The sequence below is a fragment of the Capra hircus genome, chromosome 8 (genome assembly GCF_001704415.2).
Source record: "Capra hircus breed San Clemente chromosome 8, ASM170441v1, whole genome shotgun sequence".
Lineage (NCBI taxonomy): Eukaryota > Metazoa > Chordata > Mammalia > Artiodactyla > Bovidae > Capra > Capra hircus.
Genome location: NC_030815.1, coordinates 47080015 through 47103675, shown reverse-complemented (window position 1 = coordinate 47103675; position 23661 = coordinate 47080015). Strand labels below are relative to the sequence as shown.

Here is a 23661-nt window from a genome sequence, read left to right as displayed (position 1 = left end):
AAAGAACTTTCTCTCAACTAGAGCTGTCCACCCTTGGAATGGGTTACCTTAGAAACTCACCCACTACCTGCCACTGTGTGCAGAGGCAGGATAGCATTCAGGGAACCAGGGAGACATGGAATAGATAACTATTCTAATTTTGAGATCTTTTAATTTTACACAGCATAAAAGTTGTTTAAGCTGCTCAAGTGAGAGAGTCATGTGTTTTAATAGAACAAAGCTGAGCGCCGAAGAATTGATGCTTTTGAACTGTGGTGTTAGAGAAGACTTTTTGAGAGTCCCTTGGACTGTAAGATCAGCCCTGGGATTTCTTTGGAAGGAATGATGCTAAAGCTGAAACTCCAGTACTTTGGCCACCTCATGTAAAGAGTTGACTCACTGGAAAAGACTCTGATGCTGGGAGGGATTGAGGACAGGAGGAGAAGGGGACGACAGAGGATGAGATGGCTGGATGGCATCACTGACTCGATGGACATGAGTCTGAGTGAACTCTGGGAGTTGGTGATGGACAGGGAGGCCTGGCGTGCTGCAATTTATGGGGTCGCAAAGAGTCGGACACAACTGAGCAACTGAACTGAACTGAACTGAATGCATGTTAGACTCTATTATCTATAAAAGATGCCAAAAGGGGAAAAACACCTGAAGTGTAGGAAAAAATTGTGTAATCTATTTGGAAAACATATTTGAAGCCAAGTTAAGAACTGTTCTTAATCGGTGGAATCTATAAGGAGATTTAATACCTTAGAAAATATTGTTGAAGGATATAAAATTTCTAAAAATTTAATTTTAAAATTTGAGTGTGATTAAAGAGAAGAAAGCCAGGGCTGCTTTGGTGGCTTGGACGGTAAAAAATCTGCCTGCAGTGCAGGAGACCCGGTTCCACTCATGGGTCAGGAAGATATCCCAGAGAAGGGAATTGCAGCCCACTCCAGTATTCTTGCCTGGAGAATTCCATGGACAGAGGAGCCTGGTGGGCTACAGTCCATGGGGGTCACAAAGAGTCAGACACGACTGAGCGACAAACACTTAGAGAAGAGGAAAAGTGTTTTTTCAACAAAAATGTTAATTTGCCAGAGTTTACAACACAAATGCTTTTCTGATAAAAGTGATGAATTATCAAAGACAACAAACAGGGTTCTGATATTGAAATTACAAAGTATTGGCGCAAATGAATTTAACTCACAAAGGTTTATTACCCTTGGGCTGGTTCCTGCTGTTTCCATGGGATGTTTGTGTATCGTCCTCTTGAACTAGGTACACTGCATTCACTGTGAGAGCCTTGAAATATCTGTTCTATTAATGTCCAGATACCAATGAATTTCAGTGTTTTAACAACATTGTGAAAAATTACATTGGAGCATATTTTTTTGAAAACACATTTCAGGTGGCAGTTTGGAACACTCTGAACTACCAGGATACCGTATCATTTCCTTTCTGTTTTCTTAGGTTTTCATGAGTCAGCCCATTGTATATCCAAGAAATATAAGGGGAGACAGTGTGCACAGTGGCACAATGCTAGGTGGAGGGTGCCATAATTTTTTTTTTTAAGAGAAGGAATGTGTTTTCAAAAGGAAGTCAGGCAGCCTGTCTGTACTGTGGCTCATTAGCAGCGTTGAGACAGTTCAAATCTTATCATAATTCTTAAATTTAGCATCATTAAGGCAGCAAATAAAACACAGAGATGATCCATGGGAAGTGGGCTTACATAGCATGGAAGAAAATTAGTTTATTGAAAGGCAGGCTTTGGAGTGCAAAAATTTGATGTGCTGGGTTTGCTATTTCAGAGGATACTTAATGTGGTCCTGTCAGGCTTCTAAGTCTGTTGGAATTTATTCTGTAGATTTCTGAACATCCATGTTCATAAAACTGGTAAAACTTTGGATTTATGAAATTTTGGATTTATGAAATCCAAAATTTTGGATTTATGAAATGGAGATGTCTGGGGCTGGGCTTGCTCCTCTCTGCTCTTTCCTCATTAGACTCCTCTCTAAAACCCAGAAAGATACCATTCCATGTGAAAATATCATTTCTTGTAGCAGGTTGGGATCCTGAAAACTCTGCTTTAGATGTTGTGATAGCAAACAATTTTGGCCCGAACTATTCCAACAATGGGAGAAAACCTCCTTTCATACACTATTATTTTTCTTTGATCTTTGTGCTGTAGTCTCCAAGTCTCTGGAGGTTTTGTGCTCACTCCTCTAATTTCCATCAGAGAGGGCTGTGAATCCTCCTCCTCCTCCGTTCCACAGAGTTCCTAACTATTCTCTTTGACCAAAATTATTCAGTAAAAATTAAAGGGGCTAGGAGGATCAAAGGCTGTGTGTTTTTGGAATGGTGCTGTCATTTTTTGTGGGGTACTTAACAGTGAGGAACAGTGGGGGGCAGGGGAGAGTCAATTGCAGTGTTTCAGCATTTTTACAGAGCTGCAAGGGAACCAACTTCTTAATAGCATCTAATATCTTAGGGAGGCTGGTGCTTTGTAGCCTAACCAAAAGCTACATCTTATAATCTGATTAATATCAAATCTGCAGTATAGCATGAGGAAATCCATACTGCCCTAGTAGTCTCCCACCTTTCTCTTTACCCTATTAACTAAACTCATGGTAACTCAAAAGAAGTTGTCAGGTTTAATATGCCTTGCTTGATTCATTACCTAGTACTAAAAGTATATACACTTGTGTAGACTTCAGGAAATCACTAACAGGCAAAAGTAGCATCAGTAGCATCAGTACTTGCTGCCTAGGTGATAAATCGTAGTATTAGGGACTCAGAATACACCAGGCACTGTTCAAAGTGATTCACTGATATCTTAGCTCTCTTAGTCTTCACAGCCTTGCGTGTGTGTGGTTTCATTTTTATCTCCATCTTGCAGATGAAGACTAATGCACAGAGTTGTTTAGTCACTAAGTTGTGACCAACTCTCTTGCAACCCCATGGTCTGTAGCCCCCCAGGCTCCTCTGTCTTTGGGATTTCCCAGGCAAGAATACTGGGGTTGGTTACCATTTCCTTCCCCAAAGGATTTTCTCAACCCAAGGATGGAACCCACATCTCCTGCATTGCAGGTGGATTCTTTATGAAGCCACCAGGGAAACCCAAGGCATAGGGGTCAGAATTAGAATTCAAACCATGCAGCCTGATTCCAGAATTCATGGTTTACTTTTTTACTACATCAACCTCAAACCAAAGATCTGAAACAAATGCTCAGCATTTCTTCTTCATGATCTTTTAGTCAACTCTTATGTAAGGTTAAATCACCAGAAAGTTTAGGCAGTGACTTAATTGCTGTGGCTGCCTTAACTGCTGTAACTATGAAAGAAGTAGGAGAGAAGAGAAAGCTTGTCTTTATAGTCTTGTAGACTAGTTTCAATCTAAATCCCAGTTTTATTAGTTATGTTAATTCCCAGGAGACCAAACCCAGGTCTCCTGCATTGCAGGCAGATTCTTTACCATCTGAGCTACCAGGGAAGCCTCAGTTCTTAGCTGCTGCTGCTAAGTCGCTTCAGTCGTGTCTGACTCTGTGCGACCCCATACACGGCAGCCTACCAGGCTCCTCCGCCCATGGGATTTTCCAGGCAAGAGTACTGGAATGGGGTGCCATTGCCTTCTCCCAATTCTTAGCTACTCATTACTAATTTCTCAAGATCTCAATTGCTCAATCTATGAAATGTGGATATGACAGTAGCATGTACTAAATAGGGTTATTGCTGATATGAACTTACATAATGCATTTAGAGTGCCTAGCGCAATACCAGACACAGACATGTTAGATGTTAATGTTTTAAGCTGCCTTTAACCTTTGCTGGAAATAGAATGATGACAGATAATGAACAGTGTGTGTGTGTGTGTGTGTGTGTGTGTGTGTGTGTGTGTTTTGGGGGGAGTCTATTAAAATATCAGTTAATAGAATGTAATCAGATGCATGTATTTTATTCCACAAGGCAAGTCAGTCGTCTGGATTCTACCAGTAGACTAGATTTTCTGCAATAGTGTCCTTAGATGTGTAACACAGGAGCATTGTGAGGTAAATACGATTGTAATGCAATGTGTCAGGTATTTATTACACTCCAGGGAGGATCCATGTTGCTCCAAATTCTGAATTACAGCAGAGTCCCTGTGTTATCACATCTGCTCTCCCATCTCCAATTCTGCTTCAGAATACGTAATAGTCTTGGAGCTGGGATTTACCATTCTCTTCTAGTTAATTAAAAACGGAAAATCAGTGCAATCATAGGGAGGGACATAAAGAGGGAAAATAAGTTTAAGACAGAAATGCTCTAAGGATGAGGGAGTTCTCCTGGGCAGCTGGAAGTCAGTCGACTGTACTCACTAAGGTCTGATTCCTGGGGATGGGGTAGTCTCAGTGGGCTGTGACTTCTTCCTCTTCCCAGGCACTGGAACTTCACTGCTCTAAGTGAAATTATTTAATTTATGCTTTCAAATTGAAAAGTTGCCTTATTCTCTCTCAACATAGGTGCCCTAAAGACTATTCATGCCAGCACAGCAACTCTCTCTTAAAGCTATCCTTAGAAAATAATAGGGGTGGGTATTCCCCAATTCCGGAAACTCCATCTTTTATAGAAAGCATTCCATGTGGCACCTTAAGGGTTAAACTTTTGTTGCAGATAGAGTATCAAGTGGCTTTTCAGGAGAGGATAACCCCCAATTTAGAAACTGCCATTTCTAAATGGTAAGCCAAACATACGTTAGTTTACACTGCTTTCTATGAAAGGAATAACTCACCGCTTCTACTGTGTGTGTTAGTTGGCTTTTCTCTCTCCCGTCTACCTCCTGTCATCTATATCATGTGTATATCAGGGTGAGGACCGTCACTCACAGTTAATAAAAACCCCAGAACACGACAAAGATTCTTTTTTTTGCAGATCCGTTTTACAATAGCTCTCAATTTATGATGTCACATAAATCAAAAGTGAAGTGTTTATCTTATCATTCCGAGGCATCCCTTCTTCTGTGTCCTAGCCCCTCCCCCTGTGCCAATTTCCAGCCCTCAAAGATGCTTTGTATAAGAAAGTGCAAGTTCCCCGTTTTGGCTTTATTGATGTTCCCTTTTGCTCTCTTCCTGGCTCCCCCCCAAACCAAGTGAGCAGAGCAAATGGCCCGGGTTTTCCCCCAATGCCTGACCTGCGTTTACTGGGAGGAGAGCAGGAGAGGGAGCGCGCATTCCGAGCAGGCTGCTCTGACTCCGACCACAGGCTGTTCTGTGCAGGCTGTCCCTCTCCTTCAAAACCATGCATCCCCTCCCCGAAGCAGCAGGCAGTGTGCCTCCATTCAGCCACATTTGGTATGCATGAGCACGGCTGCAGGGAGAGGGGAGGTGGCTTTCTTAAGAAGGTTCAGTGGCTCAACGCCACTTGACTAGTCTCCCAAGTTGCAGGAAGCCTCTGCCCTGATGGAATTCGCAGGTGTGGAGATGACCATGGGATGCCAGGGTCGTGGGGGACCGTTCGTTTTCTAGGCATTGCCCAGGTTTGCGGTTTCTGGTTTTCCTGGTGGAATTTGGAAGGGGTCATGAATCAAACTGATGCTCCTCGACCCCTGAACTGGACCATCCGGAAGCTGTGCCACGCAGCCTTTCTCCCATCTGTCAGACTTCTTAAGGTACTGTAACTTGCTGCTTTGAATGGCTCTCATTGTGCTTTGCAGGTCTGAATACCCAACTTCGCACTTGGGCTGGGACACACCTTTTGGGGAGTACAGATTCCTGCAGTACTGGCTGTGTTGCCCATGGCTATTGAGAGGTTCTCAGCTCCCCTCACCCCATGGTGTCAGGGAGGGAGGATGGTCTCAGCCACATTTGAGAATGAGATTATGGTTGCAGAGAATGGGCTGCCTGAGTGCTCCCCACCCCCAAACATCCCTAAAATAGAATTAATTAACTTCTTTGGGAGGGTGGGAACAGTAGTGGGAGTGAAATCTCTTACTCCTGTGTGTTTGACTCCTGGATTTTTTTCCCTCCCTGGGGAAGCCCTTCGACCCAGTTTCCATTTAAATGGAACCTGAGAGAACAAAGGATTCTCCTTATTATTTTAAAAGCCCTATGTCCTTAGGTGGTCTCTCAGGTAAAGACAAAGAACAAACCTTATCAGATTGTGACTTTTTTGGCATACTTTTTTTTTTTTAAAGGCATGATAATTTTAGTATCTTAAGTGAAGTCGGCGGTGGGAAAGTATTGTTAAATATATACTGAGTGTGTGCTTCTAGCTAGCTTTCTCGCTAGCTCTGAGTTACACAAAAGAAACAGTACTATACCTCAGCTAGGATGCTACCTGGTGTCTGCAGCATTTCTCTTTCTAGAAGAAAATATATTAAAAACACTGAGAAAGTCCCCACAACTTCAAGATAATTCATCTTTACCATGTGCCTTGTAGGGAAGGAAATATAAGTAAAAATTTAAAGGTGCAGAAAACAAGTATTTCCCCTCAGAAAAGAGAATGTGGTAGTACTTTTTTGGGAAAAATGTATATCTCTGGATGTCCCTCCCACGTCCAGGTGAAGTTTAAAAGGCAAGATGAAGTTCTTCATCCTCTTTTCCATATTAATATGATACTGAGATCAATGATCACTAAAAAAATTACACTTACAGCATTTTTCTTTCTGAATCTGTGTTCTGGTTGGGTCAAGTTTGATGTGGACAATTAGTTCTATACAGCTAAGTGGCTTCTTGCATTGGAGTATTAACCCAGTATCCCTCCAGTATTCTTGCCTGGAGAATCCCATGGACAGAGGAGCCTGGAGGGCTACAGTTCATAGGATTGCAAAGAGTCGGACATGATTTAGAGACTGAGCATGCATGCATTAACCCTGTCTGAGTTTCCTTTATCCTGTTCAACACAAACTGATTAACTTTCCCAAAGGTTACACCCACATCGTATTCAAACACCCATCATTTTGTTATGGTGGTGGTTTGCTTCCTTGAAAGAGTCTTTTGGAGGAAAAGGAGGTTTGGGAGTAGGAGAAAAGCTTCCTTGGATATAAGGGCTTTTGCTGTGTTGGAACAACATGCGTGATAGGGCATGAAAAAGAATGAGGCCAGGGACTAACAAACAAATGTAAATTTTCCTCCAGAATTACTCCTGAATCTGGGGTCTAGGGTGAAGAGTATCTTGGCAAACCTAACTATGACTGAAAAAATTGACTTTAGCTATTCCATGTGCAATAAGAAACATTTTTCATTTAAATCATTCATTGGCTTTTCCCTGAAGTAATGTTTTTGAACTTATATAATGACTTTTTAACAGGTGTGTGTATACTACCTTCAATATATTATTCATTAATACTCTAAGTTTTAAATGGAAAATGATATTTATTATTTGCTTGTCATAAAATCAGCAGAGAAGTATTCTTTTGGGGTAGATTACTTATTTTTAGAAGAGCTCTCATCTTTTTTAACTGTGAGTACCATCCATGTTATATATCAGCAACACTGTCAATACTATACCAATACCATACATCTCAGTCTTACCATCCTTTATGAACATGGTGTTTTATAACAAATTTTATTCATCTAAAAGGTGCATTAATGACTGCCCTTCAAACTCTCTCAATATCTGAAAGATAGGATTTGTTTTACTAGAGAACTTTCCTTTCAAACAACATCTGTATTTTTGGAAGATTATATGTCTTAGAAGACTTCAGATATTGAACACGTTTCAAACTTGAAGAAAAGTACTACAAAATTCTTTCAGTAATACTTAGAAAGAAATAAACACTGCTTTTGTATATGAGTTATTGTATTATCAGCATTCTGGATATGAATGCTGTGTAATTTTCCCGCTCCAGATTGTTGCTGTTTTGTCTTTATTATGTTAATCCCTGTGTGTTCTTGCCCTGCTTTTATATTTCAAGTAAAATGGAAGTTCCAGAGTAATCATTTGTATCTTTTGGTCAGTGTTCTTCCTGATTTAGTCTATAAATTAAATATTTAATAGCAATAATTGTATTGTTCTTTTCCCCACTTTCTGCTTATTCTTTCCCTCCCTTTCTGCTTATTCTTTCCCTTCCTCCCACCCCCCTCAGTCTCTTATTCTGTCTCCCTCACACTGCCACCACCATGCTAATATAATGGATGGATTCTCTGGAGTCTATTGAAACTGTAAGCTAATAACCCCAATTCTCCTATTCAACAGGTAATTTTCGTTCCTCTTCCAAGCCTTTTTCTGATGCAATATGCCCTTTCCAATGCCCTGACTTAGCCATAAATGCAGTTTAGGACATGATGGCATGATTAGATTCGACTAAACCCAGATCAGTCACCATTTCTGACAAGACTGGGTGTGAGCCAATTTCCTCCCTGTCCTTTCCCGGAAAATGCATTTCTTTGCTAACTTACTTCAGTACCACACTAATGTTTAGAAATGGCTTCATAATCGTTTCCTGTATTTCCCATTTCTTAATAGAAACAAGATAGTAAAGAATTAGAAGGGAGAGGCCAGCATCTAAAGCACAAATTAAACCCAATGAGTGTTGGAACATAGTTATTATTCCTTCTGAAGACATCTTGTATTGTTATTTTGTCCATCTCAGAGAAAATTTTGAACATGCCAGCCAACTTACATTTTGAATTTGAGATTGCATTTGGGAATATCATTTGAAAATGAATTTTTGGACAAGCACATGATGATGATAGCCAAAAATCAGAGGCTGTTTTCAAACGGATACATTTCAAATGTGACCCTTTCCAATCTGTTTCTCTTCAGTTGTCATTTGCTTCATTTTGATATGTTTCAAGATTTATCTTAATATTAATCGCAGCAAGTCAAATTTATTTCAGTGATAGAATATTCTTAGCATATTTTATATTCATTTTAAGGTCTGTCTCTGCCATTATTTTCTTTGGGAGATTTTATTTTGGTTACTTCTGTTTAATTTGAATATTAATGTTAGAGCAAACAGCTTTTTCTGCATTGAAATCTTGGTAGATTTAGTGAAGGGGGCCTTTGAAAAATAGGTTGCTTTGGGGGAAAGGGAAGCTGTGCACTTGTAACAGATTTTGGATAAATACATTTAAGCCAATTTCTTGATGAAGACCAAATAATCTGCATCATTTTAGAATTTTCAAACAAAGAGTATTACTTTGCCACTAGATCAATGTCAGAAAGAGATTAGAGAAATTGTACTTCGGAAAGTTAGGTCTAAAAAAATGAATCCTAATTCCTTCATGTTTCTAACCACCTCTGTGACCTTGGGAAAGTTACTTAACCTCTCTGTAACTTGGTGTCCTTCTCTTTAAAATAAAGAATTTAAATCTTGACTTAGATTTAATGCTATGATTCCCCATGGAAAAGGCTGCCATGCTGTGTGACCATGGAAAAACGTAGTCTATTGAGGCTAAAAGTAATTAAACTGGGTTGGCTATTAAAATGGAAGGAGGGCTAGAAGTCAGCAGAGTTTAGATCATAGAGGGCCTTACCCACTAAACCAAGGCAGTTGACAATGATACTGAAAACTAGGGAGGGCCATTAAAGGGATCTTAGCAGCAAAGTGATTGCTAGATCCAGCTGTTACATAGATTGCTTTGACTGTAGTGTCTAGAATGCATAGGAGATGGTGAGTCTGGAAGCTGAGAGATTAAATTAGAGGCCTGAAGAGTTGATAAGGACCAGGGGTAATACATTTAGTCTCTTAGTCATGTCCAACTCTTTGCAACCTCATGGACTATAGCCTGCCAGGCTTTTCTGTCAATGGAATTCTCCAAGCAAAAATACTGGAGTGGGTAGCCATTCCCTTCTCTAGAGGATCTTCCCAACCCAGGGTTGGAACCTGGGTCTGCCGGATTGCAGACAGATTCTTTACTGTCTAGTGACTGAACAATAACCACAGCAGGACTAATGCAAAAGTAATGGAGGTAAAATAAACAGGGCATTGTTAAATCAGTTAGTTGTGGTAGAAGGAAGAATTTAGAATTTCTTGAGATATCTTACTTTGCTGTCTGGTGGTCCCAGTGATTGTGGTTCCAGTGTCTGAGAATAAAGATCCTGAGAAGGAAGGACAGAACTCGGTGATTCTTTGGTGAGCTAGAAAGGGTATGCCGCTTACTGATGCTAATGAGACTGAGACAAAAGTAAAGAATGTCATTTCATGTCATTGATGGGATGAGTCCCACTGATAGCAGAACTCTTTGATGTAAATAATATATAATCAGTAATATCACTTAAAGTTTTCTAAGATGGTTTTTTTTTGTTGTTCTTATAAAACAATGCCTAGTAAACTCCCATTTGTTTGAAATACAGTTACATATCTCAGAGTTTTACTTCGTTTCCCCACTCCTTTCTCTCTTTTTATTATCAAAAGAGGTTTTAGTGAAAGTGAACTGGGTATAACACAAGAGAAATAATTTAAAGAACACTGATCAAGTTAGGCTACGAGATCTCAAATTCTGCCCAAGTACACAGTGTTCTCTACTCCTATAATTTCATGTCATGGTAAGCAGTGTCCGTTATATTGTCCCGAAAGCATAGCATAGCAAGATCCTAATGACAAAATGAGTTGGGTCTTTTTTTCTACAGTTGATGCCAGACAGCAGAAATTGACTTCCGTTTGCTATTCTCAAACTCTTAGAAGACAATTATGTTGAGATTCATTTTGATTTGTTTTAAATTTGTTACTCTTAAGGACTCCTTTTCACATCTAAAATTCTGTATCTTTATATGGCAGGTAGAATAATATTAATAAACCAGAGCTTTTGTTTAGCTGGGACCAGACACTCCTGAACCACATGTCGGTGAGTAGCAGTTGAGTTTCCACAGGAAGAGAGGAAACATATACCTACTATATCTAGACATGTTCGTGAATGGTGGGGAGTGAGATCAGGGAACTGGTTATGGACCAATTCCACTAAGTGCCTTAAAGATGGGAAGCCTAAGAATAAATTGCTTTTAGGAAAACACAGTGTGTGGTTAGGCAAAATTTTAATGGCTGCTAATAAACTTCTATCTTTCCATCTCAGCATGCCAGGCTCAGATTCCCTTTAAGAAAATAAGAAAAAAAAAAATGTACCCAAACTAAAACCCAGGAGAGACAAAATCTGTGTGGTGCATTTCAAGTGGTGGCTTCAACTCAAGCTGCTGAACAGTGACCATGTGATTCGCCTTTTTGTGAAATGTTCCTTGGACATCCTGAGGGAAATTCCTGAGGCACCAAGAAACCCTCCTGTGTCTCTGAAGAGTTCTGCCTTCTGATACCCAGTATTGTGCGGTAAGGAATGAAACTGTGTGGTCATTGTAGAACAAGGGAGGATATAGCTGGGTTGTCCAAGCCCAGGGCATCTGGCTTACTGATGCCTTGTGGAGTCAGTAAAATGGAACAAAGTCTGTCTCAAAGGCAACAGTTCTGCCTTCCCTGCAGGTGATTTCCTGTGGAGAGAAGGGTGTGAACACTGCCTTTTCAGCTGTGGCTTCAAATTCTCCCCACCTGCATCTAAGTCTGTTGGTATAACCTCAACTGGCTCCAAGCTCATCTGCAGACAACTATCTCCTTTTCCATTAGCTAACATGAAAAAGTAGCTCACAAAAGGTATTCAGTAAATGTTTATTGAAGAATAAATGAGTGAAAGAACATGTGAATGATACATGAAATCCTAAGAAAGATTAAAAATCACTTGGGGAGCTTATAAGCAAAGCAGATATTCAAGCTCGCCCCTGAGAATGCTGACTCAATAGGTAGCTGGTGGGTCCAGAAATTTGCATTTTAACAAGCTCTCCTAGTGATTCTGATATGAACAGCTCTTAGAAGGACCACACATTGAGGAAAAACTGCCTTAGATTCAACAAAGCTCAATTAAATGCCTTCTCTCTTTTGCTGGCATCTGGGCAGAACAGATTATGTGTTAGTTAACAGTAGGAGCAAAAGGTTTTTCAGAAACAGTTCACAAGTTTTCAAAACGTTTAATCATAAAAAATCATTTAGATACAGGAGTAATTGAGTTCAGCTGCCCTGTTTTGGTTTACAGATGATGTGTCATCATAAAGTGAAGGAATGTTTGTTGCTTTTTTTTCTACCGTTTATCTATTTTAGATTTCCCTGTGTATTATTTCCGTGATTTATTCAGGCATATGACATACAATTTTAGATTTTTTTCTAAAAAATTCAAAAAAATTATGTTGCATTTATATAGAGATATGATTGTGAACCAGAGCTCCCAAAGATAGTGTGTATCATCAAGATTCTGGAGCATCTGCATATGTTCCTTTAAACTTCCCTAGTGAATGGTATGGACTTGACAGAAGAAGAAGATATTAAGAAGAGGTGGCAAGAATACACAAAAGAAATGTACAAAAAAGATCTTCACAATCCAGATAATCAAGATGGTGTGGTCTCTCACCTAGAGCCAGACATTCTGGAATGTGAAGTCAAGTGGGCTTTAGGAAGCATCACTACGAACAAAGCTAGTGGAGGTGATGGAATTCCAGTTGAGCCATTTCAAATCCTAAAAGATGATGCTGTGAATGTACTACACTCAATATGTCAGCAAATCTGGAAGACTCAGCAGTGGCCACAGGACTGGAAAAGATCAGATTTCATTCCAATCACAAAGAAAGGCAATGCCAAAGAATGCTCAAACTACTGCACAATTGCACTCATCTTACACGCTAGTAAAGTAATGCTCAAAATTCTCCAAGCCAGGCTTCAACAACATGTGAACCATGAACTTCCAGATGTTCAAGCTGGTTTTAGAAAAGGCAGAGGAAGTAGAGATCAAATTGTCAACATCCGCTGGATCATGGAAAAATCAAGAGAGTTCCAGAAAAACATCTATTTCTGCTTTATTGACTATGCCAAAGCCTTTGACTGTGTGGGTCACAGTAAACTTTGGAAACTTCTGAAAGAGATGGGAATACCAGACCATCTGACCTGCCTCTTGAGAAACCTGTATGCAGGTCAGAAAGCAACAGTTAGAACGGGACATGGAACAACAGACTGGTTCCAAATTGGGAAAGGAGTATGTCAAGGCTGTATATTGTCACCCTGCTTATTTAACTTCTATGCAGAGCACATCATGAGAAACATTGGGCTGGAGGAAGCACAAGCTGGAATCAAGATTGCTGGAAGAAATATCAATGACCTCAGATATGCAGATGACACCACCCTTATGGCAGAAAGTGAAAAAGAACAAAAGAGCCTCTTGATGAAAGTGAAAGAAGAGAGTGAAAAAGTTGGCTTAAAGCTCAACATTCAGAAAACTAAGATCATGGCATCCGGTCCCATCACTTCATGGCAAATAGATGGGGAAACAGTGGCTGACATTATTTTTGGGAGTTCCAAAATCACTGCAGATGGTGATTGCAGCCATGAAATTAAAAGATGCTTGCTTCTTGGAAGGAAAGTTATGACTAACCTAGACAGCATTTTAAAAAGCAGAGACATTCCTTTGTCAACAAAGATCCATCTAATCAAGGCTATGATTTTTCCAGTAGTCATGTATGAATGTGAGAGTTGGACTATAAAGAAAGCTGAGTGCCGAAGAATTGATGCTTTTGAAGTGTGGTGTTGGAGAAGACTCTTGAGAGTCCCTTGGACTGCAAGGAGATCCAACCAGTCCATCCTAAAGGAGATCAGTCCTGGGCGTTCATTGGAAGGACTCATGCTGAAGCTGAAACTCCAGTACTTTGGCCACCTGATGTGAAGAGGTGACTCATTGGAAAAGACCCTAATGCTGGGAAAGATTGAAGGCAGGAGGAGAAAGGGACATCAGAGGATAAGATGGTTGGATGGCATCTTTGACGCGATGGACATGAGTTTGAGTAGGCTTCAGGAGTTGGTGATAGACAGGGAAGCCTGGCATGCTGCCTTCCATGGGGTCTCAAAGAGTCATACATGACTGAGAGACTGAAATGGACTGATGCTCACAGAACACTTAATGATTCTCACAGTTGTTTCTTACAGGATCATGCAGGAACGCTAACTTAGGTGCTAAGAATGTGTGGTCGATAAGTGATATCCTAGATTAGAAGAAAAAATGACACGTTATCCTCTGTCTTGTTTACTTCGGGCGGTTTTACCTTACATTTTGGAGGCAGAAATCCTGCCGAAAAGAAAGGTTAACTTCAGCCCCAATCATTTGGCCGTTGCTGACGTAAGCAAGCTCCCTCGCAGCTGCTCCCGTTCTCTTATCTCTCCCAGTCGCTAGCATCACCCGTTCACCACGTTGCCCGGCTGGAACGCCTAGGCTCATGCCTCTGCTTTGTTTGCCTTCAGCCCTTATAGAATCAGCCAATCAGTTCTGCCGTGTTTTCTCATACATGTGTCTCTGTTCTACCCCTTCTGTCTATTCTAAGTTCCCAAAACCAATGTTTCTTTTCCTTGGCCCCAAAATACTATAGCAGTCTACTTCAAATTGATCCTCTCCACAGCTACCAGAATGATTCCCTTAAATGCACGTGAGACCAGGATACTGCCATGTTTGACATTCTTTAATAGTACCCCTTTTCTTGTAGAATAAAATCCTCATCTCCTGGAATTGGTGTTTAAGACCCTCTGTGATCTGTCCTCCATCTACTTCTCTGCCTTTATACTTTGCTTTTCCCTTTCTCAAATCATGAATTTCCTTTTAGCCGGGCTTTTTGTACAAGCTATTTCCATTGCCTGGAAAATCTGAACCCCTTCTTCTCCTACCTAACTCCTACCAATATTTTAATTCTCAACTAAGTTGGATGAATTTAAGAAAAAATTTCCTGAATTCCTAAACCCAGACTGGGCTTTCCTTTTAATCATACTCATAAAAGTTAATGGGTATTTCCATCTTTGCGTTGAACGTGTTATAGTATTATTAGCTCTTTCACCTCATTCTGAAAAGCTTCTTAAAGTTAGGAACCATATCTTAGACAATTTCATGCATTATGTCATTTATCAGACAGCACAGGATAATTGGGGTGCTAAGGCATATGTGCTAAGTTACTTCAGTTGTGTCTGACTCTTTGTGACCCTGTGGATTGTAATATCAGGCTCATCTGTCCATGGGATTCTCCTCCCGGGGATCTTCCCAACATAAGGATCAAACCCACATCTCTTATGTCTCCTGCATTGGTAGATGGATTCTTTACCTGTAGGGACAGGGGTGCTAAATGAATAGGTAAATGTTTGAGGGAATGGATAACTATGCTCCTGATGCAGTGCTCTGAAGCCACTTAAAAGCACCAAATGGTATTATAAGGTCTTGGCATTTTGTCTAATTAAAGGATACTTTGAGCTTGAGTTGATATATTTCATATATTTCCCAAATTGGAAGATTAGTTAAGGAATTGAACCAATGACTGGTACTCAATACAAGTGATGCAGAATAAAATAGTTACTTAAGGAAGAAACTGTAATAGGTAGAACCAGATGTCTGCTTTGAAAATATTTACTGAAAGTTAAAGTGAGAGATTGAAATTACCTCATTTATTGCTTTTGTTGGAGAAAAGGGAATCCCTTAATTTAGTGATTGAGAGACTTTAATATGTTGCTTCATGTAACTTTAGTAGTGTTTTTGGCTAGGTTACACTGTAAATTAGAGAAAGTACTATTAGAGGAAAAACTACACTGTTAAACTCAGAGTACTCTTGCTTTATCCTTTAAAAAATGCCATTGGCTAATGTCTAGATACAATTACATGGACACAACTATATTGAAGTATTTTGTCATTTTTATTTAAAGGCAAATATGGCTTGAGATTTTTCCGTTAGCATTAGGTTACTTATCTGTATCCTGAATCACGGATAGAAGTATTCTATCATCAGGTATCATAGATAGGGGCTTCCCAAGTGGCTCAGTGGTAAAGAATCCACCTGCCAAAGCAGGAGACACAGATTCGATTTCTGGGTTGGGAAGATCCCCTCGAGAAGGTAATAGCAACCCACTCCAGTATTCTTGCCTGGGAAACCCCATGCACATAGAGGAGTCTGGTGAGCTATAGTCCATGGAGTTGTAAAAGAGTCGGACACAATTTAGTGACTAAACAACAAGAGCAACATCATGGGTAGATGGTATCAAATAGAAGTTCTAGTTTATTCTTTTGTGACAGGAACCAAAATTTCTCCAGACATAGTCAAATATCCTTTGGCACAGGTGTGGGAGATGAGGTGGAGAAGTCATCCCCAGTTAAGAAGGGCTGCTTTAAACATTTCCTCTTAAGGATGGAGAGTAGGTTGTTGATTTCACTGGAAACCTAACAGAGATTTCCTAGTGATGTAAAGAGGATTAACTTTAGATACACTTTCTTTTTAATTTTACAAAGATTGAAATTTAGGTTACATTTAGAAAATTAATTGGTCAAGTTTTAGTCACTAAATCTAGAAAGACTAAATGATTATTTTCTCAACTTATTGTCAATCATCTCTTGTAACATAAGAAACTTAAATGTGACCAATTTGTCTGAAAGTGTTTGAATTTCCATATATTACTGCTTTATGTATTGTAAGCAGAACATGTGTGATTTGATTAATGTATTAAACAAAATATTTAATTTTCACCATTATTCTATAATAACTTCTACTTAGAAGTGTTTAAGAATAATACAATATAAAATTCATTTCAATGGATAAATGAAAAAATATTTTACTTCATCAAGATGAATTTTTTTGTATAATGTTAGTTCGTGTGAGAAATCAAAGATTCTGAGATAAATCTAGTAATTAACACAAGGAAGGTACATAATTTAATTTAAAAATGAGCATAATTAAAGCTAATTTTCAATCATTAAATTGAGCATGATCAAATGGACAGAAATATTAGATTTTAGCCCTAATTCTGAATAATTATGAATCCCAGCTGAGTTACCTGGAATAAATAGTTTTATCTTGTAGTTTTCTCATATATAAAAAGACAGGATTGGGAGTAGATAAGGACTGGCAAACTTTTTCTATAAAAGGCTAGATGGAAAAGTGGCTTGATGGGTCATATAGTTGCCCTCTCTATCACAACTATTCAATTTTGCCATTGTAGCTTGAGAAAGTAGCCACATGCAATACATAATAAATGAATGTATTTGTGATCCTGTTAAACTTATTTAGGAACACTGCGCTATGGTCTGAGTGTTCATGTGTTAAAAAATCCATATATTGAAATCCTGACCCCAAAGGTGATGGTATTAGTAGGTGGAACGTTCAGGTGGTACATAAGTCATGAGGGAGGGATGCTTTTAAATGGAGTCTGTGCCTTGTAGAAGAGGCTCCAGAGAGCTTCCTACCCCTTCTAAAAAGAAGTCTGTGCCCTAGAAGAGGGCCCTCTCTTGACCATGGTGGAAACTTGATCTTGAGCTTCCAGCCTCCAGAACTGTGAGCAATAAGTTTCTACTGTTTATAACCCACCCAATCTGTGGTATTTCATTATAGTGGCCTGAAGAGATTAACACTGAAATTTGAATTTCATGTAATTGTCACATATCATGAAATATTATTTTAATTTTTCAACCAGTTTGAAATATAACAGCTATTCTTGGCTCATCAGCCATACACAGAGGGCAGATTGTACTTGCCTGTGGACTCCAGTTTGTTAAACATGGGATGATTGTTAAGTTCCCTTATAGCTCTGATATTCTTGGATTAATTCATGATGACAGAAAGCCATTGCATGCTCCTATGTATTTTAAAATTGCTTTGAAAGAACTGAGAGCAAATCATTTATTGTTATAATTGTTATCTCATACTCATTGGAGAGGGGTGTGGGATATACTTACTGTCTCATAATGTAAGTCACATTTAGTAAATGTTTGTGAGGAACATTTGTTTTCTATCTCTCAAAATCTGAATGCTTCAGTTCTTTAAAAGATGTCTTTACTCAGAAACTATATTGAAACATACAGAGACTAAAAGTGAAGTGATACTAAAACTTAACATTTAAAAAGTCCTTTTCAATTTACGAAGTTCTTTGCTTTACATTAAATGAACTGAACTTCATAGCAACACTGTGAAACAAGTATAGAAAACTCAATTATCCCTCTTTTGAGCTGGAAAAATTAAATACCTTTACTCTGTCTTCATCTGAGACCCAACTAGATTATGGAGTAATGTATTGATAAGACAAACAATTAGATCATTTGGGTACTTGACAGCAAAAACAATTAAATGGCATGTTCTCAAATTGATCATTGACAAAACAGGAAACTTCTCTGGATTTTAATTTCCTTTAATTATAAATTCAGTACAAATATTACTTTATGGTCAGAAATTAATGTTTGGTGTTGGCATACTCTGTAGCCAGTTTTCAGTTAATATGAGTTCCTTCCTTTCAGCCTAATAAAACAGAAATGGTGCAGTGCAAATGAACAAAATTTAGGATGTATTTTGTAATAATTCGGGTTTAGGGGAATATATACTATTCATGTGCAACTAATTACACTTTGTAGTTATTGTACCATCAGAGTCGCCAGTTATTGTAGGTTGTATTAGGGTTCTCCAAAGAAACAGAATCAATTGTGTGTGTGTGTGTGTGTGTGTGTGTAAGTAAAACAGTTTATTCTAAGGAATTGGCTCACATGATTGTGGAGGCTTAGCAAGTTCAAAATATGATGATGGACACTGGCAATCTGGAGACTCAGGAAAGAGTTGCATTTTTAGTCCATATGCAGTCTTCGGTAGAACCAAGAATAACTGATGTTGCAGATAAAGTTCAAAGACAGTCTTCTGGAAAAGTCTGTCTTGTTTGGGGGAGGGTCAGTCTTTTGTCCTATTCAGGCATTCAGCAAATTGTATGAGGCCCACCCACAGTTTGGGAGGCAATGTGCTTTACTCAGATACCACTGATTTAAATAGTAATTTCAGCCAAATACACTTTAATGGAAATATTCATAATAATGTTCAGAAAAATATCTGAGCACTGTGGCCTAGATAAGTTTACATATAAAATTAGTAATCACATCAATCTTTGTCACAGTTATATTAAAGCTGCTATTTTACATGTAAAATTGACCTTTGAACAATGGACTTGAACTGTGCAGGTCCACTTATATGTGGATTTTTTTTCAATAAATATATACTGTAGTACCAACAATCCAAGATTGGTTGAATTTGCAGTTGTGAAACCGTGGATATAAAGGGCTGGCTTTAAAGTCATATGTGAATTTTCAGCTGAGAGATGAGTCAGTGTCCCTAACTCCGGTATGATTGTTCAAAGATCAACTGTAGTTTGTTTGCAAATAACAGAAATCCATTCATACACTAACCAAAATTTCTTCTAAGGTTAATCTCTGGAATATCTAGCAAATGAAATAGAAATATATCCAGATAACAAAGGGACTCCCCCAGGCTTTTTTGTAATAGGGCCCTCGAGTCACTTGTTTTGGCTTCTCTTGACCCATCTATTCTGTATTTCCGGTTTTCTTTGTAGACTGGCTTCCTCTATCACTCTGTATTTCGCTCATACTTGCCGCAGTGTCCAGTTCTATATGATCCTGCTGCTGCATTTCTTCTTCAGTTCAGTTCAGTTGCTAGGTCGTGTCCGACTCTTTGCGACCCCATGAATCGCAGCACGCCAGGCCTCCCTGTCCATCACCAACTCCCGGAGTTCACTCAGACTCACGTCCATCGAGTCCGTGATGCCATCCAGCCATCTCATCCTCTGTCGTCCCCTTCTCCTCCTGCCCCCAATCCCTCCCAGCATCAGAGTCTTCTCCAATGAGTCAACTCTTTACATGAGGTGGCCAAAGTACTGGAGTTTCAGCTTTAGCATCATTCCTTCCAAAGAAATCCCAGGGCTGATCTCCTTCAGAATGGACTGGTTGGATCTCCTTGCAGTCCAAGGGACTCTCAAGAGTCTTCTCCAACACCACACTTCAAAAGCATCAATTCTTCGGCACTCAGCTTTCTTTATAGTCCGACTCTCACATCCATACATGACTACTGGAAAAACCATAGCCTTAACTAGACAGACCTTAGTCAGCAAAGTAATGTCTCTACTTTTGAGTGTACTATCTAGATTGGTCATAACTTTTCTTCCAAGAAGTAAGCATCTTTTAATTTCATGGCTGCAGTCACCATCTGCAGTGATTTTGGAGCCCCCCAAAATAAAGTCTGACACTGTTTCCCCTGTTTCCCCATCTATTTCCCATGAAGTTATGGGACCGGATGCCATGATCTTCATTTTCTGAATGTTGAGCTTTAAGCCAACTTTTTCACTCTCCTCTTTCACTTTCATCAAGAGGCTTTTTAGTTCCTCTTCACTTTCTGCCATAAGGGTGGTGTCATCTGCATATCTGAGGTTATTGATATTTCTCCCAGCAATCTTGATTCCAGCTTGTGTTTCTTCCAGTCCAGTGTTTCTCATGATGTACTTTGCATATAAGTTAAATAGGCAGGGTGACAATATTTCTTCTTATATCTTACCAGTTTATTTCTCCTGTTTTCCTAGGGAATCTTACTGACTCAGGTTTGGTCATATATTCATTATTGCCTACAGAGATTTGGTCAAGGAAACTGAATCACCTGATATAAATATGGCCACCTAGATCTGTTCTTCTAATAGGTAATGTGGGAAGGTAGCAGATTCTGTTGGCAAAGAAAAAGGCACAAATCTTCACTAATTCAGTTAGCATGAATCCCCTACACACTCAATAGTTCAATGGTTCTGAAAGCCATTCAGCCTAAAAGATACAGCAAGCAATCCAAAACAACAACAAAAAGAATTCATTCTGTAAGTGTAGATAAATAATTAGTGTGCACCTTTTTGCTAAAATCACTGCAGATGGTGATTGCAGACATGGAATTAAAAGATGCTTGCTCCTTGGAAGTAAAGTTATGACCAACCTAGATAGCATCTTAAAAAGCAGAGACATTACTTTGCCAACAAAGGTTCATCTAGTCAAGGCTATGCTTTTTCCAGTAATCATGTGTGGATGTGAGAGTTGGACTATAAAGAAAGCTGAGCACAGAAGAATTGATGCTTTTGAACTGTGGTGTTGGAGAAGACTCTTGAGAGTCCCTTGGACTGCAAGCAGATCCAACCAATCCATCCTAAAGGAGATCAGTCCTGGGTGTTCATTGGAAGGACTGATGTTGAAGCTGAAACTCCAATACTTTGGCTACCTGATGCAGAGAGCTGACTCATTTGAAAAGACCCTGATGCTGGGAAAGATTGAGGGCAGGAGGAGAAGGGGATGACAGAGGATGAGATGGTTGGATGGCATCACTGACACAATGGACATGGGTTTGGGTGGACTCCGGAGTTGGTGATGGACAGTGAGGCCTGGTGTACTGCAGTTCATGGGGTCACAAAGAGTCGAACGCGACTGAACTGAACAGGAGGAAATGAATTCCAACTATAGAACTTGATTTTAGGTGTACTATAAAAACTATTTTTGATGAACAGGCTTAGAGAACCAGGAAAAATAGTCATCTCTCCTGCATTAGAATCAAGAAGAAATGCTTTTAGAGTCCACTACAGGATAGCATGATGCGCTCCACTATCTCCTTAAATGCTTCTTTGGGTTTCCTCTACTTTTCATGGTTTCACCACTGCTGAAAAGTCCTATGGAGCTTTTAACGGGATTTGTCAGTTCTTCTGACTGAATGGAATTGTACCATCCCAAATTTGTATCCTTAAAGAAAACCAAGTAGTACATTGTTTAGAAGTACTAACATGATGGTGAACTAAATATAAGAAAAATTTTATGTTTTTTTAAAAATTAACTCTTTGGAAGAAATTCAGTCTAAGAGATTAGTGTTTTAATCAGATTATTCCTGTTTTCCTCAATGTTCATTTGAAGAGGAAAAGTTCAAAGACATTTAATGTTGTCATTTTGTTTATAGGTGTCCAGCAATTCACAGATCAAAACAGAAATATAAAATTAGCTTTTCTCCCCATTAATTTATTCATTCTTCACACATATTCATTCTATAATTATCTATTGCTATGTGTCAGAAATGTACAAAAAAATATTAGAAATTCAGGGATGAAAAATACTAGGCTCCCCATCAAAAGGAGATAAAATGGAGTTAGATTATCAAGCAAATTGGAAGGGATACCTTGGTTTGATATGTTTTTATATTCGTAAGCATAGATAAAAGAAACCAAATAATAGGCTGGAAGGTGCTAGAAAAGATAACTCCTGAACTAAGTATTGAAAGAGATGCCTATGGGAAGTTTGGATAGAAAGAATATTCCAGACAAATAAAGTGGCATGTACAAAGGCAAGAAGGCATCCTAGAGGGTATTGCTCATGGAGATCGTTCCCATGAGGGAAGCTGAAGTATCAAGTGTAAAGGGATTGTCAAGGAAAGAAGTGGGCCAAGGGGAATGCCATGCAGCTAAGGGATTACTTCTGGTGGTGAGTGTGCAGTGTATTTATATTGCTCTGGCATATACAGCTCGTACTCATTTTACGGTCTGCCCAGTTTAGTTTGCTCACATTGCAGTACAAGCTGCCACCTCCTCAACATCTTCCTCACAGAATCTCTGTAGATAATACCATTGCACCCAGCTGTGCAAATGCAGAGGCAAACTCAGATTCATTAGTCATTAAATGCAGGAATTGTTCAGAAGCTGCAGGATGCTCTATTAAGAGTGTTACACTGTAGGAGAGATCTTCATTGTTCTTTTCCTTTATTATTTTTTGTGCCCCTGGCAAACTCGTTTTCCATATTCAAACAACTTTGCAAACTGCCTCATCATGGAAAAAGGTTTTGTCCTGTTTTATAGATTTTAAAATGTCTTCATCCAGAATGATAATGGACTTGCAAAAATTGTAGTAAACAAAAGCTATGACACATAGCATCTTTCTTTTGCTATGGACGGCTATAAAATGTTAGGCACAGGGGCTAATGAGCTTACTGTGTAGCTGTCAATAATGGCACATCACTGAATGGAGGGAGCAGGTGTGCATTCAGATGTGTCCCCATTTAGCAAACAAGTAACTCTGCGCATCAAGACTGTTTAACTTCTCTGGGGTTTCAGTCATCCTCCACTGTTCTGTAAAAGTCTCTACCAGGTAAACTACAAGTGAACAGATAAACATCATCGAGAAAACTTTCTAACGTTGAGGTAAACTTACATATAGTAAAATTCATGAGTTTTCTTTCTAAACTCAACAATTTTTAGAATGTAATCACCTACAAGACCACTACCCATATCAAGATGCATTAAATTTGCATCACTCTAAAGAATTCCTAGTCACCTTTTCCAGTTAATCCCACTATAACCACCACCACCCACAACCACCACTGACAGGCTTTTATCACTCTATATGATTAATAGTTTTGCCTGACATAGAATTTTGAATAAGTAGAATTATACAGTGTATACTTTTGCATCTGGCTTCTTCTACTCAACATAATGGTTCTGAGATTCATCCATTTTGTTTTGTCTATCAGTCTGTATAATATCACATTGTATGAATATGGTACGACTTGTTTATCCTTTTTTCTGTTAATGGACAGAGCTCCTACAGATTATGGTGCTATGAACATACTTGTGAACATATGCACTTATTTGTGTTGGGGATGCAAAAATAGGAAGTAAAAAACCTGGAATAACAGGCAAGTTTGGCCTTGGAGTACAAAATGAAGGAGGGCAAATGTTGTGTTTGCCCAGAATTTTGCCCAGAGAAGGCAATGGTCATAGTAAACGCCCTCCTCCAACAACACAAGAGATGACTCTGTACATGGTTATATACTAGGATTGGAGTTATTCACTTATAGGGTAGGCATATATTTGACCTTAGTAAAAACTGCCAAAGA

At 39.1% G+C, this 23661-nt stretch overlaps 1 protein-coding gene across 7 annotated transcripts in view; it reads left to right on the top strand.

Annotated features, from left to right (window-relative positions):
• The window catches only part of TRPM3 (transient receptor potential cation channel subfamily M member 3), a 608518-nt gene continuing 590053 nt past the window's right edge, over nucleotides 5197–23661 (top strand). For all 7 annotated transcript variants that reach the window (XM_005683743.3, XM_005683729.3, XM_005683725.3 and 4 more), the window contains exon 1: nucleotides 5197–5617. In XM_005683743.3, the coding sequence (XP_005683800.2) occupies nucleotides 5441–5617 (177 nt within the window). In that variant the 5' untranslated portion in view covers nucleotides 5197–5440. The remainder of the gene's footprint in view (nucleotides 5618–23661) is intronic.